Genomic DNA, 15,392 nt, shown 5'->3' with positions numbered 1-15,392 from the left:
TACGTAAACATGGTAAGCGGTATATTAGCTTTACCAAAATACACAAAATTAATTGGCAAGAAAATTGTTGACCAAGAATTGCGGTATTTTATAATCATATAGATCTTAACGAAAAGTTAAACTTTACCATCATCTTAAGTAAAAAAAATTATTAGACGTTTCATTTTTTAAAATATGATATCAAATTGTCCTTGCAAATCACGTTTGTTTACAGTACCTCAATAATGAATGGGTCAAAGTCAATTTGAAATCCTTACTAAGCGGGAATATTTTGGCTGGTTTATTGTAATCAGTGAACCGTGAACACATTCTAAATTGTTGTTTTCAAGCTTAGAATTCAAGAAATTTAATATAAAGCTATGAGAACGTTACATTTCTTAACGTTTTTAATAAACTCATTGAGTAAAATTGAGCCTCAGACAATCGATGAATCTTCCTCATACACATACAAACTATAATCATAATGGTGGACATATGTGTTTTCAAGATAACTCATATGAACACACATGATGAACATATGAACGTATTGTTAAATCGTGAACATATGATTATAATATCTATGAACCGTGTGAATATTGATTACGGTGGTAACATGTGTTTTCATTAATTTAATGTGTCGTATGTGATTACCTGCCTCATACTAATATTTGACCAATATAAATAATATGAAATACTTGTGTGAAATAGTCGTATGGTGAGCATATATATAATTATAGTTATTATTAGTACTTTGTATGACCAATGGCATTCAGGTAAATAGTCTAGCAATAGATGTCTTGTTAGTTAAATGTTGTGAGAGAGCTTATGGTGGTGACACCTAAACAAAAATTGCATTTTTGTGAATATGTTACACATTTAAGGTTATTCTTTTAAAATGTTTCCCTATTAATAAGAAAGGGATTCCATTATAAATAGAAAGGAAGACACAAATCGAGAATGAATTTTCCTAAAAGAACTGCTTTTGTATGTTGTGTTTGCACATCATTTAATTAGTTATGAACACCTTGTCCAAAGGTAAATAGAATATGAAACTTATAAATAAAGTTCAACCAACGCTAGAGTTTATTGACAATTTAAAACATATAAATAAATAAACCATTGATAAAAAAGCAGAAAAGATTAATTCAAAAGAAAATATCCTGATATAAAAGTATACATCAAGATTCAAACGAGATTTGCTGCATCACGTTCCATATCGCGTGCAATAGCTGCACCACGTTCCATATCTGTGTATTGTTAAGAAAAATTTATGTTGGCACTGCGAAAACGTGAAGGAAACAATAACAAGCATGAACAATGATCAAGAGTAAAATTTTATTGATCACCCTTATATATGTTGTTTGTAATCGGAAATATAATCGGAAGTTAGGTTAAATTCTTTCAAATCCTGAAATATGAAAAATCTCATCTATATATGGTATAGACAGTTTTAGATTTACAATAGATTTTTTTTTTTTTTGGTGATAGATTTACAATAGATATGTAAACCATTTACCTTGCCAAAGCAATTACAGCTGTTGAAATGATCCAGAGACAAACAATTGATCTTGTTCCTTTTTTTGACGTTGCAGTCTAATTCAAACATCAAAATAACAATTTAGATAAAACACTTTAATATCATTAGTTTCTTAGAAGAGTTTTGGCATTTTGTAACTGTGTTTTGGATGCAAAATTATTTTTTATGAAATTTTACAAAAATTGGATATTTTTTTATATTGTTGACAAAAAAGATTCGGCTGTAAAATGTATCAAATTACTAAAAAATTCTGTTTTAAATTAAAAATTTCTAAATAATCAATTTGGTTTCATAGTTCAAGAACATATAATTTATTTTAAGTAAAAACAATCATCAAACTTATATTTACAATAAAAATATCAACAATGTAGTTTTTAGTTTCTAATTCCTTTTAGTTCAAACTATATTCTAAAATTAATTATAATAGTATAACTCCAACATGTAAAACTAAAAAAAATATAATAAAAGATTATTTCGAAGTTTGGTAACAAAACATAATTTCACAATATAGATGAAAAACATCATTTAACGTTTGGAGGTAAAATGAAAAGTCAGAGTTTATAACTCATCCACAATTTATAGAAGTGTCAAAACGTTAAAGAAAAAAATGGTGTAGCAGATGTAATTTACTAGTCTAAGATATGGATTTTGCAAGATTTACATGCATGGGCTAAGTTACTTAAACTAGTCTGAGATTTTCCTCATTATTGTGTTGATTAATATACCATGTAATTTAAATCACTACTGTATTATTAACTTTGGGAACTTGGGTCTGTTCACAACTTCAGTCTTGATAAAGTGAAGCTATCTTTTATATACTAATGAGTGGTTATAAAGATACAAACACATATCAACATCACATTCAAATCCTGTTTTCTTCTAATAGACATCTTTTTGATAGTCAGGTTCGCAGAATTCTCCTCCAAGATCATCGCATGCCTCTGCGGCGAAAACACTGTATCCAAGCACAAACAACACACACAATCAGAAGTTGAAAAACGCAAGCTGAGAATCTGAGTGTAAATAAAGGAAAGTGATCTTTACGTTTTGGGGTTGTTGTACTCTAGGTATTCTCGGTTTACCGACTCTGAAGCCACGGAACGTGAGACGGGCTTTGTTTCAAGCTTGACTTCAGGGGAAATGTCAGCTGAACATGCATATCCGCTGATCACTTCACATGCTTCGGCTGGGAAAACACTGACCATAGATATGTCATTGAGTCAGTCAATGAGAGAAAAGAAGCAAAAAAAAAAGAAGAAGGGAAGTGAAGGACTTACGAAAGGAGGGAGTCATAGTCAACGGTGAGAGGATCAGAGGTTGTAGGAGATGATGTGTTTGGTCTCAGAGATGAGAGTCTTGAAGCTTTAGTGTTGGTGATGGTCTGAGGAAGAAGAATAGTTAGCTTTGGAGAAAAAAGTGGTGAAGAAAGAGGAAGAATGGTTGGTTTGATACACAAAGCTCCTTGCATTTTTTGTTGTTGTTAGGAGATTGGTTTAGTGTTTTGGATATTATGTTTTGGAATATTTCATGGTATATATGTAGAGCCAGAGCAGAAGAAGAGATATTTTCCAAAAGGATAAGGTTCGGCTTTGCTGTATGTGACTTGTGAGAATGAAAATCAACGGAAGCTTATCCTCCCCTCTTGGAAGATATTTTATCCAACCTTTATGTGTTCTCTGAGTCAGCAGAATCAATAGTTGAGTCTTATACTTTTGTCATAAATGGTGTAAACTATGCTACACCTTTATAAGTTACATGGATTCAAAAAACAAAAGAAACAAAGCCAACGTTTGCTCACAACATTGTCTTTATTCAGGTTTTCTTAAAAGCAAAGCTTATACATACAAACCCCTTCAGTACCGGCGTACACTGGTTGTAGACAGAAGCACCCGACTCTGTTTCTTCCCTCTCTTTCCTGGCTCTTTGATGGCTACAGGTGTGGTCGGTGTTCTTGATGTTACACTAGCGAATGATGTTGTGTTCGTGTTTCTCGCACCTGCAAAAAATGTTGAGGTCATTAGTGAATCCTAAAGAGAATTTGCTGAGCTAAACCAGAGGTTACCTGTGGTTGCGTTTGATACTTCACTGTTGCTGCTGCTGCTTTGAATGTTTCTTGGTTCGTTATTCAGGTTGGGGGAGTCGTGGCCAGCAGCGAAACCGAGCCTTGTCACGTGTGAGAAGGAACTTCTCTCTCCGATGGTTGGAGGGCTTGACGATACTACTGGGGCAGAGTTTCCAAGGGCTAAAACAAAAAGCTTTTCTGATTAGATCAGTAAAACCTTGTACGTAACCTGAAATCAAATTAAGAGACGAGAGGTCACCTTCAAAATCATCCAAGGAAAATGAAGGATCGTCACCATAATAGAACTGCCCACAACTGGCCATCAATGGTGCAAGCTCTGCAGCTGCGGCTACTTCAGCTTTTATTTTATCTTTTCGCTCCTAAGAAAAAACACAACATCATATAATTTCATAGCATGATTTTATAGCCTAATCAAATCAAATACTAACTATAGGAAACAAGTAAAAGCCGATGGAAGTTGGAATCTGAAAAGTAGTTAAAAAGAGCAATACCTTCCTAGCACGTTCTTTCCTCTGCTTCTCACGCTTCTTGATTTCGTCCATAAACGGAGCAAATGCTTCAGGAGGTAATGATTCCCTCATATCAATCTCACATATCTGAAAATGTTATGAAAAAGAGGATGAACCCCATGGAGAATATGTAAGATAACTAAGGAGAAGCCCAAGGGGAAAATGTACCTGAAATGTCGTAGTTAAAGAAAAATGACTCAAGAAGCGGTAGCGTCTCCTTATCGCTTCTGACTGGGTGACAGTCTCCATTTCCACTATCTTCCCACTCACTCTGCCGTTTCATAAATTGAAAATCAGAACTCTAATATATCCACAAATTCACTTGCATTCACTCTAAGTCTTGGCTATCACACTAAATAACATTTCATTAACTGAAAGGCGCTATACACCATACACATTAGAACCAGCATCCAAAACCCATGCATAAATGATTAGTCAATGAAAAGATTCTTGACTTTTACCTTGTTGGAAGAAAGTCATTGCTTCCATAGTGGTGCAGAAGGCATTTCATATTCAAAGAGTGAAGGATAATATGCTGTCCATCAACGGACTGCATAGGGAATAAGATCATGTTTTATTGAGCGTTGTGGTATGTTTCTTTATCAATAAAACAACCAAGATTGTCGACAGCAAATAACACTTGATTTCATCTAATGAAGTGACCAGCATATAGCAATAAAAAATCAGCATGCAGCTGATACTTTTTTTTTGCAAACACAAAAGTATCCATCAGAAACTGGTTACCTGATAAAAGTTGTACGCATCATCGTTGTCCTTTTGATCCTTGCTGTCATTTTGGTGCAAAAGGGGCCTTTTACTCCCATTGTCTGAGGAGGGCATCAACGGTGCATCCTTTTCTACAAGAGAGTGACCATCATCACAACTCTTTTCCAAACTAGACTGAGATTCCTCATCTGACTTACCAACTGAAGATTCTTCAGTTGATTTATCTTGATCGTTAGAGCTGCTGATTGTTGCTCCTTTAGCCAAGCTAGGTGCTTGATAACCAGCTCGAGAAACATCAGGAGGTGAGGAAGACGGTACATGACTTCTAGGCTTCGCGCTTGGTTTGCAACAATTAGAGAGCCTCTGCTCCTTCCAATACAACTTCCTCTCCTCCAAACGCTCCAAAGCAGCGTTCACATATAGGTGCTTCTCCAAGTCGTCCACGAGCCCAGGATCTGCTCTTGCAATCCAACCGTCTAACTCAGAAACCGCCTGTCTGACAGAGAGATCAACATCTTGCGTGAACGTGAACTTTGAAAATGGATCAGGAACGTCCGAGTCAATCTCGTTCTTCCTTGTCGGAGCAAAAGAGTCTTTCTTGCGAGTCAGAAGTATAAACTCGATGGGATCTCCAACAGAGTACTGTTTGACGTTTTCGATATAAACGGTGTACAACTCTCTGGGAGAAATCATCACAAAGCACAGAGGACACCTCTTGAAGCACTCCGCCTTGTGGTTATCCTCACCGATCAAAAGGTACTGCAGAACACAAGGGAAGCAGAAGATATGCCCACACGAGGTTATCTGCGGACAGAGAGGATACTCCAAGCAGATAGGGCACTGCACAGGAGACGGAGTGGAGTACCTCACGCAAATGATATTATCCCACTGCAGCATCTTATCAGGATCCATGGAATCAGGAGAGTGATCACCAGTGTCCAACACAACGAACTTGTAATTCGCCTGGAGAAACAAGTCCTTGTTATAAGGCCTCCTCCTGTGCATTTGCCTTCTCTGAGGTGGAGGAGGAGGCCTGAACTGTTGGGGAGAAATGGGATCATACTGAAAGTTCAGTAAATGGTTCCCGCTAATCATATTAGCCCGTCTACCAGTTGGATTGTGATGAGAGGAGCCTCTAGGAGAGTTGGAGGGTCCAGTAGCATTGTGCTGCTGCTGCACATGAGAAGAAGAAGCAGCAGCAGCAGCTCTGGCATTTCTCCCTCTGGACCTATTTCTTCGACTATCATATCGAAGATGGTCATGTCTATCTGCACTAGGTGGGGAAAAGCTCCCCTTCCCTGCTCCAATTTGCGTTATCTGCAACAGAGAGAAAACAATGAACGAAATTAACATACAAAGCAAACTAAAGGAGTTCCACAGTATAAAGTAGAAGCCTCATAAATGTAACTGTACCTCTTTGGAAGATCCATGGCTATGCTCCTCCTCAGCTGCAGCAATCGGTTCTACAGTTAACGACAAAACCCAAAATCAATCTAAACAGCAAATCGCAGATTAAAGCTCAAATTTTTAAAGAAACCCTAAACAGCAAATTGAAAATGAGAGCAGATCAAAGCTCAAATTTTGAACCAAACCCTAAATATCAAAATCGAATTCGCGTTCCCCAATGTCAAAACCCTAAAAAAAAGAGGGCAAAATCGTTTAGCTAGATAATCAATTTTCCCTTTACCGCGAGAGCCACTGGAGAAATCAGAAGTTGGGAGAGATGATCCGGCGAGGGTGAGGGATCCAATTCGAGAGGAAGGAGGAGGAGACACGAGAGAGCTGTTGCCATGCTCAGAGCTAGGGTTTAGAGACGAATTCGAAGGAGGAGGAGAAGATTCGTGACCTTGGATATGCGTAGGAGGCAAGATGGACATGAAAATTTTAGGGATGACAAAGTGAGTTATCGCCGGCTCAGAGCCACAGCTTCTTCTGATTCTTTCTATTCACTTTTTTTTGATTCTTCTATGGGCAAAAAAAAAACATGTCGTTTTTTTCTTTCTTTCATATACAACCAACACATGTGCCCGACCCGAGTCCGGAACCCGACAATATGATTCCCCCTTCTACGCGGGTGGATATACCGAATCTTATATGATTACTGTAATACCCTCGGTTTATTTTGATTTTTTATACTTTTGGTGTTTGAGCCTAAACCAGAAAATATCCATTTCATCTTCAATGCGTATATTTTCTCAATTATATGGTTGTTTGTGTAATCTGCAGAAATATAAACTTTTCACAAATAAGAATATATGTGAATTATTTAATTGAAACATTTCAAATCGAATGAACATTTGCTCATGATTTTTCCTCAATAAATAGGTTATGTAATTATTTAATTTGTATAATCCAACTTTAGATAAAAGTAATGCGATACAAAGTAGCAGTGAGATGAACACATATCGTGGGGCTGAATTAGGCTGAGCCCAACCCAAACAAGTAAAAGCCCATTACTTGATTTAAATCTATTTGGTGGTTCTGTTTACAACATACACCATGCATGAAGAACCATGGAATGATTTGTTTTCCCTCATTAAACCAAAAAAATTCACAAAGACATTACAATGATTCATTTAAAGAACCATGAGATTTTAAGATTTATTATACTTATCAATATAAATTTTCTAACACATCTTCATGAATTGCTCAAGCAATTGAACTATTAACAACACATCCTCATGACATTATGTTGATTTGTAACATAAATCAATTCATTTACCATGATGAAATGAGTCAGATAGTCATTTAATTTCACCATTCAACAGTTTATAAACACATTCTCTCCCCCAAAGGCAAAAATGGGATTTGAATGTGTTTGTTGTCATGATCTCTCAAAGAGACCTTTAACATAAACCATGCCTTTCTCACTAAGCAGAAGCTCCTTCCTCATCTCTTCAACTTGTACATCATCCCCTTGAACCACAATCTCATCCAGTTTCCCCTTTTTTCCCACCATCATCTTCACCTTTATCTCCTCCTTCCTCGACGCCTTCTTCCAGTAATACGCTCCTCTGTGCAACACATCCATCATTATCATCAATCATTCACAGCAAACAGCTTCAGAGACAAATAAAGAGAGAGGAGCCTTACGCGAGTGGACTAAGAATGGTAATGAAGAACCAATTGTTCCCAAAATCAGGCACCGTAATGGTTAGGACAAGACCCACACTTGCTAAGCTTATACACGTACAGAACGTGAGCAGAGCAGCTTGTCCTCTACTCGGAACCATTGTTCCTTCAAACCTTTTTTTCACAATCCAACAACAATGTCAGCAACTAAACGCAAAACCCATTTAAAAAAATCAAAACTTTTCTTCTAAATTAGCCTTACGTGATTGTTTCTCCTCGATCGGTAACATTAAAGTTCTTCCTTGTGAAGAAAGAAAGAATCTCTCCAGCAACTTGCTTTGGCTCCTTCTTGATCCCTTCGCTAACAACGAACGTCTTTCTCACTATCTGAAACAAAAAGTCCCAATCATTCGATTCAGCTTAAGAAACTGGGAACCGTGGGGGTGAAGTTAGGGTTTAGCAATTCGATAAAGTTCGAACCTTTGATTTAACAGAGCGTTTGATGAGAGACCAAAGACCTGGAACTGAGATAACGAACAAACCCAAAGACGTGTAGTAGCTAGCTAACGAGTAACCACCACCAGTCTCCGACATCAACAGTAATGAACTAGGGTTTTGCTCCCACCATTGATGAATCTGAATCGCTGAAGAAGATACAGCAGAGAGAGGCTCTACAACCATGGCGGTGACGACGGGGGAGACTCTGTTCCGCTTCGTCTCCCATCCCCGTCTCCGCAGCCCTTTGATTACTACATCTCTTGAAGTCACCCATGGACAAGACAACGGCGGAGATAACAGCTTCGTCGCCATTGTCGAAAGTCAAAAGCTTTCTCTTCGGCTGAAAAAACAGCTTAAGCCTTTACGTGATCGTGTGTGTGTAAATGAGTCTATCCATAATCGTGTGGTTCTCATTTTTCTAATTTAAAAACAGATTTTAATTTGGATTTATGACGTCATTTCAATAAACATAACCTCTGTTTCTAACTTTCTGTTAAGACAAAACTCCGTTTTTTCCTTTTTCTTCTAATCAACAGTAATAATGTTTTTCTTTTGTCCTTCGTCACGTCAAGATCTGCAAGGTAGATACATGAGACCCACCATCATTTACAAGTTCACCATATACGGAAGAAGAGTCTTTATCATTAGATCTTTCCTTCCGACACAAAATCAGACCATAACATGATTCGAGTTCTCTTTGGCAATAAAGGCTATAAAGCATAGGTAGGTTGTAGCTAAGGTCAATTATTTTCCCGAAATTGATACTTTATAATAGGAAAAGTAGCTCTGAATCTTTAGGTACAAGCATAGTAATTAGGGTTCTTGAAACAGAGGAGTTGTTTATCATCTTCTGCTAGTTCAACAGTTAGCCAACTGGAATCTGTTGATCACGTCTAACTTGGTTGGTTGGGTCACTATTACATTTTATGAAGACCATAAACTGTTATAAGTTAGTCCAAACTTTATATCTACCGAAACAGTGAGCAATCAATCTCTGCTAGTGCTAAAAGTGGATCTATAACCATGGATCTATAACCAAACATAGTAGTATAGTGATAAGGTTTAACTAAAGGCAAAACGGGTTTGATTCATACGGAAAACATAGATTTTATTCAAAATTTGAAGCTAGATTAGTCTCACTAAAAAATTAGCTGAACTTCAACTCATGCACTTCCAAGAACAAAGAAAAAACACTAAAGAATCACACAACATTACACTCTTTGCTTCCTTTATATCAATAAATAATGTTCTGACAATGTTCAAATTTCTGTACTCATTTTCAAAAAAAAAATATATGCTGAAATAAACCATCAAAAGGAAGTAACAATTAAAAAGAACGAATAATGATAGCTCAGCTGTTCTTTATACAGTTAACACAAAGCAGCTGATCAGTCTTCTTCTTCCTCCTCCTCTTAAATTCTCTGTTTAGTTTTGTCTCAGAGAACTTATATATAAATATATGTCTATATGTGTAAAGCTGGTTCCTTTGTAATCACTTTGATGCTTTAAAAAGCTGACTACCAAGAGTAACAGTTGGAGTACCTTCACCCATTACTGTTGTTAAGCTCACTTCTTTGTCCAATATTCTCTCAAGCTCCGTCACAACGTAACTCATTGTTGGTCTCTTCTCACTTGATACATCAAGACATATCAGTGTCAGTGTAATAACCTCCTCCACTCCTTCTGCTGTGTATGTACCACCTAGTCTCTCATCGATCATTGCGGGTATCTCAGTGTAATCCGTTATGTTTTGCATCTGCAAAATCAATAACATCACTCCAGTAGCATACAAGTGAGATTCAAAACACACTTCATTAGTAACATTCTATGTGATTACATAGTTACATACCCATTCGACTAGAGTTTGTGTTGAGCTTGAAGGGGATGGTTCTGATGCTTCTCTTCCACTTACTAATTCCAAGAGGAATACCCCAAAAGCATAGACATCACTTTTCTCTGAAAAGCTTCTGAACTCTTGAACCCTACAAGAGAAAAAAAAAATTCTTAGAAACTAAAAAAAAAAAAAAAAATCATGTGCACTTATTTAAAGAAAAAATTACAGATATATCTCCCCAAATTTATTAAAAAAATTATATACACTTATTAAATAAAATCTGAGGACCAGCTCTGATCATGTGAGGTGTAAAAGTAATTACTCTGGAGAGAGGAAGATGTGGTCAGCAACAACGTGAGACGATGTACCAGCATCCTCTCTTCCTAAGAAGTTACGGACTCCTGCATCCGCAACTTTAGCAATGAAGTTTTCATCCACAAGAACATTTGCAGTTTTGAAGTCCTTGTGTATCAACCGAGGACTCAGTGAGTGAAGATGTGCCAATCCTAGAGATAACAAAGGTTATAATTATAATGCAAGATCAGGACACATTTGATTCAAGGAGCTGCTTATAATAAGTTTACCTTTAGCTGCTCCTATAGATATGGCAAGCCTATTTCTGAACTCTAGCCTACTTCCACCAGCACCTAATCAAAGAAAAGATGATTACATTGTCTACTAAACACACGTTATCAAAACTGATTAGTTACCAGAGAGTTACCGTACAGGTGATTGGAAACACTTCCATTAGGAACGTACTCGTAAACAAGAAACTGCATATTGCTTTCTTGACAATAACCCAAGAGAGTTACAAGATTACGATGCTTGATAGACGATAGATACCGAACCTGAAAGAACCCGTTTCACAATAAGTTTGTAAGCATGTTTAAATTTTTAGATCACAACCAAACATTGAACAAGGGAGTTTATTTATAATAAGAACCTCGTTGACGAATTCTTGTGTAGGCAAACCGTGTCTTCTCTTGATTGCTACAAGGACACCGTCTTGAAGCAGACCTTTGTAAACCTCGCCGAATTTGCCTGTACCAATGAGGCTTTTATGGGTGAAACTCTTGGTGGCTTGAGCAAGTTCCTCCATTTCAAACCTTCTTGATTCTCTCATTGACAACTCCATTGCAACATTTCTTCCTTCTGAAAAACACACACAAATAACACAAGTCTAAATCATGCGTGAGAGAGAGAGAGGGACGTTGATGGGATTTGGTGATTTAATACATTACCTTGAGAAGATGGATCAGAAGAGCCTGTTGTCTCAGACGCATTCTTGTGACGAAAGATGCAAAACCATAGGACAAGAAACAAAAGAGCAATCAATGCAAGAGCTCCAACAGCACCTCCAATGGCTGCTGCAGGAGTTGATGACATTTGTAAACGAAATAGCCTCTCTTCGATGCTCAAAACCTACTTACTACCATGCGAACTCTGTAGAAAAACACGAGAATGTCGGTAAAATAAAGAATAAGAATAAGAAGAAGACAAGACAAAACAAAAAGCGGTGACAACTTGTAAAGCTGAATGCGATTGTTTTGATTTTTGAAAGAATCACTCACACATGCAGTAAAAAATATATATATTAAAGAGAGAGAGAGAGGGAGAGAAAAAAAAATATTTCATTAAAAATCTTTTGACAGATCTCCAGTTATAAAGAAAGATCTCTACTTCATTGGCGAATAAATTTCACAAAAGTAGAATTCAAGAAGAAGTAGAGGAGCTTTTAAACATCAAATCTTCTAGAACTCGAAGGTAAAGGGAAGAAGAAAAATTCAAGTGTTGTGTCGGAACACATACAATGCCGACAGAAAGTGACATCACAAAGACAACATCTCTTTCTTAAGATGTACTTAGTGAGAACAACCAACAAGAAGAAGAAGAAGAATCAAACCACTAATGTTTTTGTTTTCAGTTTCAGAGATGACTTGACGTTTTACAGAGTGTTTACTCTTCTCCAACCACCAAACACCATTGTTTAATTTGTGGGAGAAAAGAAAAATAAAGAGAACCTCTGAAGCAAGTGGGTCACTTTGCCAGTTTGTAACTACAGCGAAATGAATTTTTTTTTTTTTTTGAGCTTAAAAGAAAGAAGAAATGAGAAACTAGAACCGCCGTGTAAACACAGTTTCAGCCGAAATCTATAAGAGACGACGAAACACACCACTACTAACTGTCTCCTCCTCTCCTATTTACTCAGTTCAGTAAATCTCTCTATTTTGTTTCGTTTCTTTTTTTTCTTTCCTTTTTCGTATGTTCGTTTTTAGATGGTTCTTTTAAACACTAATAAATGAGTCTACAGATTTTACTTGAATGCCGTCAGAGTCTCAGACTACAAAAAAGATATTTACTTGAATGTCAATAATTTTCTTTTTGTTCACAAAATAATGTAACCAGTGAGTGACAGATGGGAATTTATAACCCCTCAAATAAATCATAATCCTTAGAATTTGTTTTTTTTTTCTGTCAATTAGTGTAATTGAAATCACTGTTTATCCATCACAAAAATAGATCTCTCTGCCGTGCATAGTGTCTCCGACAGAGTGGGTTTTCACAGCCACCGTCGGTCGGGAATTTGTGTTTTTTTTGTCTCTTTTTTCTCGGTGCATGTCTGTATAGAAAGGAGAGGGACCGTTGTGTCTCTTTCTGTTTGGTTCTTCTGAGCGGCTTCTGGCTCCGAGACGAGAAAGCTCCTACTGCTCTATTTGTCGCTGGCTTATGTTTCCGAGGGGTAGAGGCTTTCAAAGCCTCGTGTCGCCGGCTTTTGGTTTCGACCCTTCTCTTCTAGGTTTGAGTTTTTTTCTATGTCAGTTTTGGTCTGTTAGATAAAATCTCGAATAGATCGATGACACTCTCTGACGAGGAAGCCAAAGCGATGAAGATAACGAGATGGAGGTTCTGGATTTATTTAATCAAGTGGTTGGTGGCTCTGGATGAGATATCGACGATGCTCGATGAAACGCTCTCCGTTGAAAGGAGCACAGCCGTGGAAGATGGAGGTGATCTCCGATGTGATTCCGGCGATAAAACAGAGTCCTGTTTGAAATTTATCATGCCATGTTTTAAATTTGGACCTATTAAATATGTTGTAAGTAAATATATTATCATTAGATTATGACTATTAAATTTCGACCTATTAAAAAAATTATGACTAAATTTTTAATCTTATCTATATTATCATGCCATATACTAGCTTACCGTTTATTTATTATTATTTTTTGACAAAGTGTTTAATTAAACGTCCATATCAACTTCTTCTATAGAATTATTTCTAACTTAACAATAGACTTCTCTTGCTTACCATCGACCTATGAATGAGTGAAAAAACAGAACAACAAAAAATATTCATACACTAATCATCATGGGTTCATTTCATCAAACATAACTCTCAAGTTTTTGGTTTCTCAAAGATGACATATTTTATCATAATTTATATCTTTCAATGTTCATTACGCAAATATCATTTCACATTGAATCATCAAAAGCTTGAGATTCACTTATTTTCGGCTCAACATAATATTTTTTTTATCAGTATATTCTTTAGTAACTAAACTTCAAAAACGTAGATTAATAACATAAATAATTTGTTTTGTTGTTCTATAATTAAATATTTTTAGACAAAACTGGTGAATACATACTAGACATGCATTTATATTTTGAGTCTTCACTTATATTCTATAACAGCTTGATATATTAGATTTGAACACTAACATATGAACATAATTTGCCGATGATTTTTTTCAAACATTTGATTCTTAGATATATATATGGAGTTGAACTAATTTTTACAGATGTCTATCTTTTTAAATTGACACTTATGTAATTCACTGAATTAATATAAGAAGTTGAAAACGAAACAAAACTCATATCAATGAAACATAAAGGAGAAAAAAAGCACAATTTTATAGAGGTAGAAAATGAAATCACGTATGGAGAGTCAATAGTAAACAAATCGAGAGCAAACAACATAATCCTCCTTCGTCATTTACAATCGATGTTGCATATCTGGTTTTGGTAATTTGTCTCAGCCGTAAAACTTAATTTTTTTTATGTGCATATAAAGTCTTAAAAATAATTAAAATAAGATATAATACATTTATTATTCAACAACGATGATACATTTAAGAGACCAACCTTTGTATTCGTCATTTTATAATCGATAAAAAATATAGTATTGTAAAATGTTAAAATCATTTAATGAACAAACATTAATATAAAAGCTTACTCCGCACATGCGCGTGGATTAATCTAGTATGTTATTATACTATACTAACTTTATAAAATCGATGTTTTGATGTCAAAAAAACGAGGTTGGGTTATTTAAAATTTTTAAAAATCTGCTATTATATTATATCATACAGTTCAATCAAAATTCTGTTGCTTAATGAATTCTATTATAATTATGGGATATTTTAAAGTTCTGCATAATTTCTTAAACAACAAATTTTTAGTTGTTTCACATTTTCGAGTGTTATTATTTAATATTAGAATTTGAACGGAACCACAATGATGGAAAAAGAAAAATTTATACTATTATATTTTATAGTTTGCTTAATGAACTAGTTTGTTTTAACTGGTACTATTACAAAAATAAAAATGATTAAAGCAATTTAAATCATTAACGGTGATATTAATGACAAATAGATTTCCAGGGAACAAACATTTATAAATATTCTTTCTAAAAAGCCATTCATAAAATATTCAAAATATAAAATTCAAGAAACTCACTTTTTGACGAAATAAATTAAATAATGAGTAAGACCACATAGACAGAGTAGAGTAGGTCAAAGGACCCACAATCCAGCTGTATAAGTGTGTAGACTTTTGCTTCTACTTCTCTTGTATTACCCTTTTTAGGGCATCTCCATCCCCATTCCATAATTTACTCCAAAAATAGAGTGGAAAATGAAGTATAAACAAAAAATAAAAAATCCTTCTATTTATGGAGTAATCACTTTTTTGTTTCTTCGTTACTCTATTTTCCATTCCATTTTGCAGTAAATTATTATTTTTTTTTTTTTTTTTGTTAAGTATGTGAATTTTCATTAAACTTGTTAATGATACAGGAAGATTACAAGAGTTTGATGAAATCAAACCCTAAGAATCTAAGAAGCTTATCAAAGCAAAAGTGTTAGAGAGAGCCAC

General features: G+C 35.5%; 4 protein-coding genes across 5 annotated transcripts; all 4 read right to left on the bottom strand.

The window, feature by feature from the left end:
• Positions 1–2,245: 2,245 nt before the first annotated feature.
• Positions 2,246–3,188, bottom strand: LOC106402297 (light-regulated protein 1, chloroplastic-like). The gene is made up of 3 exons (XM_013843007.2): positions 2,794–3,188; positions 2,561–2,713; positions 2,246–2,471 (listed from the first exon to the last, which is right to left on the bottom strand). The coding sequence occupies exons 1-3, from the start codon at positions 2,982–2,984 to the stop codon at positions 2,396–2,398; spliced, it is 420 nt and encodes a 139-aa protein (XP_013698461.1). The 5' UTR covers positions 2,985–3,188; the 3' UTR covers positions 2,246–2,395.
• Positions 3,189–3,206: 18 nt separating this feature from the next.
• On the bottom strand, positions 3,207–6,814 carry LOC125580282 (RING finger protein 10-like). 2 transcript variants are annotated; one of them, XM_048744589.1, is made up of 10 exons: positions 6,522–6,814; positions 6,248–6,297; positions 5,032–6,151; positions 4,853–4,965; positions 4,570–4,658; positions 4,277–4,379; positions 4,091–4,195; positions 3,838–3,958; positions 3,579–3,758; positions 3,207–3,512 (listed from the first exon to the last, which is right to left on the bottom strand). In XM_048744589.1, exons 1-10 carry the CDS (start codon positions 6,709–6,711, stop codon positions 3,370–3,372), a joined length of 2,214 nt encoding a protein of 737 aa, XP_048600546.1. In that variant the 5' UTR covers positions 6,712–6,814; the 3' UTR covers positions 3,207–3,369. The 2 variants fall into 2 exon arrangements, with proteins under 2 accessions (XP_048600546.1, XP_048600542.1); XM_048744585.1 differs by having other exon boundaries at positions 4,853–6,151; positions 6,522–6,813.
• Positions 6,815–7,530: 716 nt separating this feature from the next.
• Positions 7,531–8,796, bottom strand: LOC106402307 (protein COFACTOR ASSEMBLY OF COMPLEX C SUBUNIT B CCB1, chloroplastic-like). Its single transcript, XM_013843018.3, has 4 exons — positions 8,387–8,796; positions 8,169–8,293; positions 7,928–8,080; positions 7,531–7,848 (listed from the first exon to the last, which is right to left on the bottom strand). The coding sequence occupies exons 1-4, from the start codon at positions 8,714–8,716 to the stop codon at positions 7,659–7,661; spliced, it is 798 nt and encodes a 265-aa protein (XP_013698472.1). The 5' UTR covers positions 8,717–8,796; the 3' UTR covers positions 7,531–7,658.
• Positions 8,797–9,603: 807 nt separating this feature from the next.
• LOC106402318 (nodulation receptor kinase) lies at positions 9,604–12,404 on the bottom strand. Its single transcript, XM_013843026.3, has 8 exons — positions 12,142–12,404; positions 11,480–11,681; positions 11,182–11,390; positions 10,960–11,086; positions 10,823–10,885; positions 10,561–10,744; positions 10,254–10,386; positions 9,604–10,160 (listed from the first exon to the last, which is right to left on the bottom strand). The coding sequence occupies exons 2-8, from the start codon at positions 11,622–11,624 to the stop codon at positions 9,897–9,899; spliced, it is 1,125 nt and encodes a 374-aa protein (XP_013698480.1). The 5' UTR covers positions 11,625–11,681; positions 12,142–12,404; the 3' UTR covers positions 9,604–9,896.
• Between the last annotated feature and the right edge of the window lie 2,988 nt (positions 12,405–15,392).

Source organism: Brassica napus, chromosome A2, assembly GCF_020379485.1.
Source record: "Brassica napus cultivar Da-Ae chromosome A2, Da-Ae, whole genome shotgun sequence".
Taxonomy (NCBI): Eukaryota; Viridiplantae; Streptophyta; class Magnoliopsida; order Brassicales; family Brassicaceae; genus Brassica; species Brassica napus.
Note: the sequence above shows the minus strand (reverse complement) of the source record. Positions and strands in the feature narration are given on the sequence as shown.

Coding starts and splice junctions, on each gene's coding strand:
- LOC106402297 (XM_013843007.2), bottom strand. CDS start 2,984: ATGCAAGGAGCTTTGTGTATCAAACCAACCATTCTTCCTCTTTCTTCA. Junction 2,714..2,793: donor GACTATGACTCCCTCCTTTC/GTAAGTCCTTCA, acceptor ATCTATGGTCAG/TGTTTTCCCAGCCGAAGCAT. Junction 2,472..2,560: donor GAGTACAACAACCCCAAAAC/GTAAAGATCACT, acceptor GCTTGGATACAG/TGTTTTCGCCGCAGAGGCAT.
- LOC125580282 (XM_048744585.1), bottom strand. CDS start 6,711: ATGTCCATCTTGCCTCCTACGCATATCCAAGGTCACGAATCTTCTCCT. Junction 3,959..4,090: donor GGAAAGAACGTGCTAGGAAG/GTATTGCTCTTT, acceptor GTTTTTTCTTAG/GAGCGAAAAGATAAAATAAA. Junction 3,759..3,837: donor TTCCTTGGATGATTTTGAAG/GTGACCTCTCGT, acceptor TTTTTGTTTTAG/CCCTTGGAAACTCTGCCCCA.
- LOC106402307 (XM_013843018.3), bottom strand. CDS start 8,716: ATGGCGACGAAGCTGTTATCTCCGCCGTTGTCTTGTCCATGGGTGACT. Junction 8,081..8,168: donor GATCGAGGAGAAACAATCAC/GTAAGGCTAATT, acceptor TGTGAAAAAAAG/GTTTGAAGGAACAATGGTTC. Junction 7,849..7,927: donor ACCATTCTTAGTCCACTCGC/GTAAGGCTCCTC, acceptor TGTGTTGCACAG/AGGAGCGTATTACTGGAAGA.
- LOC106402318 (XM_013843026.3), bottom strand. CDS start 11,624: ATGTCATCAACTCCTGCAGCAGCCATTGGAGGTGCTGTTGGAGCTCTT. Junction 10,745..10,822: donor ATCTATAGGAGCAGCTAAAG/GTAAACTTATTA, acceptor TGTTATCTCTAG/GATTGGCACATCTTCACTCA. Junction 10,387..10,560: donor CACATCTTCCTCTCTCCAGA/GTAATTACTTTT, acceptor TTTCTCTTGTAG/GGTTCAAGAGTTCAGAAGCT.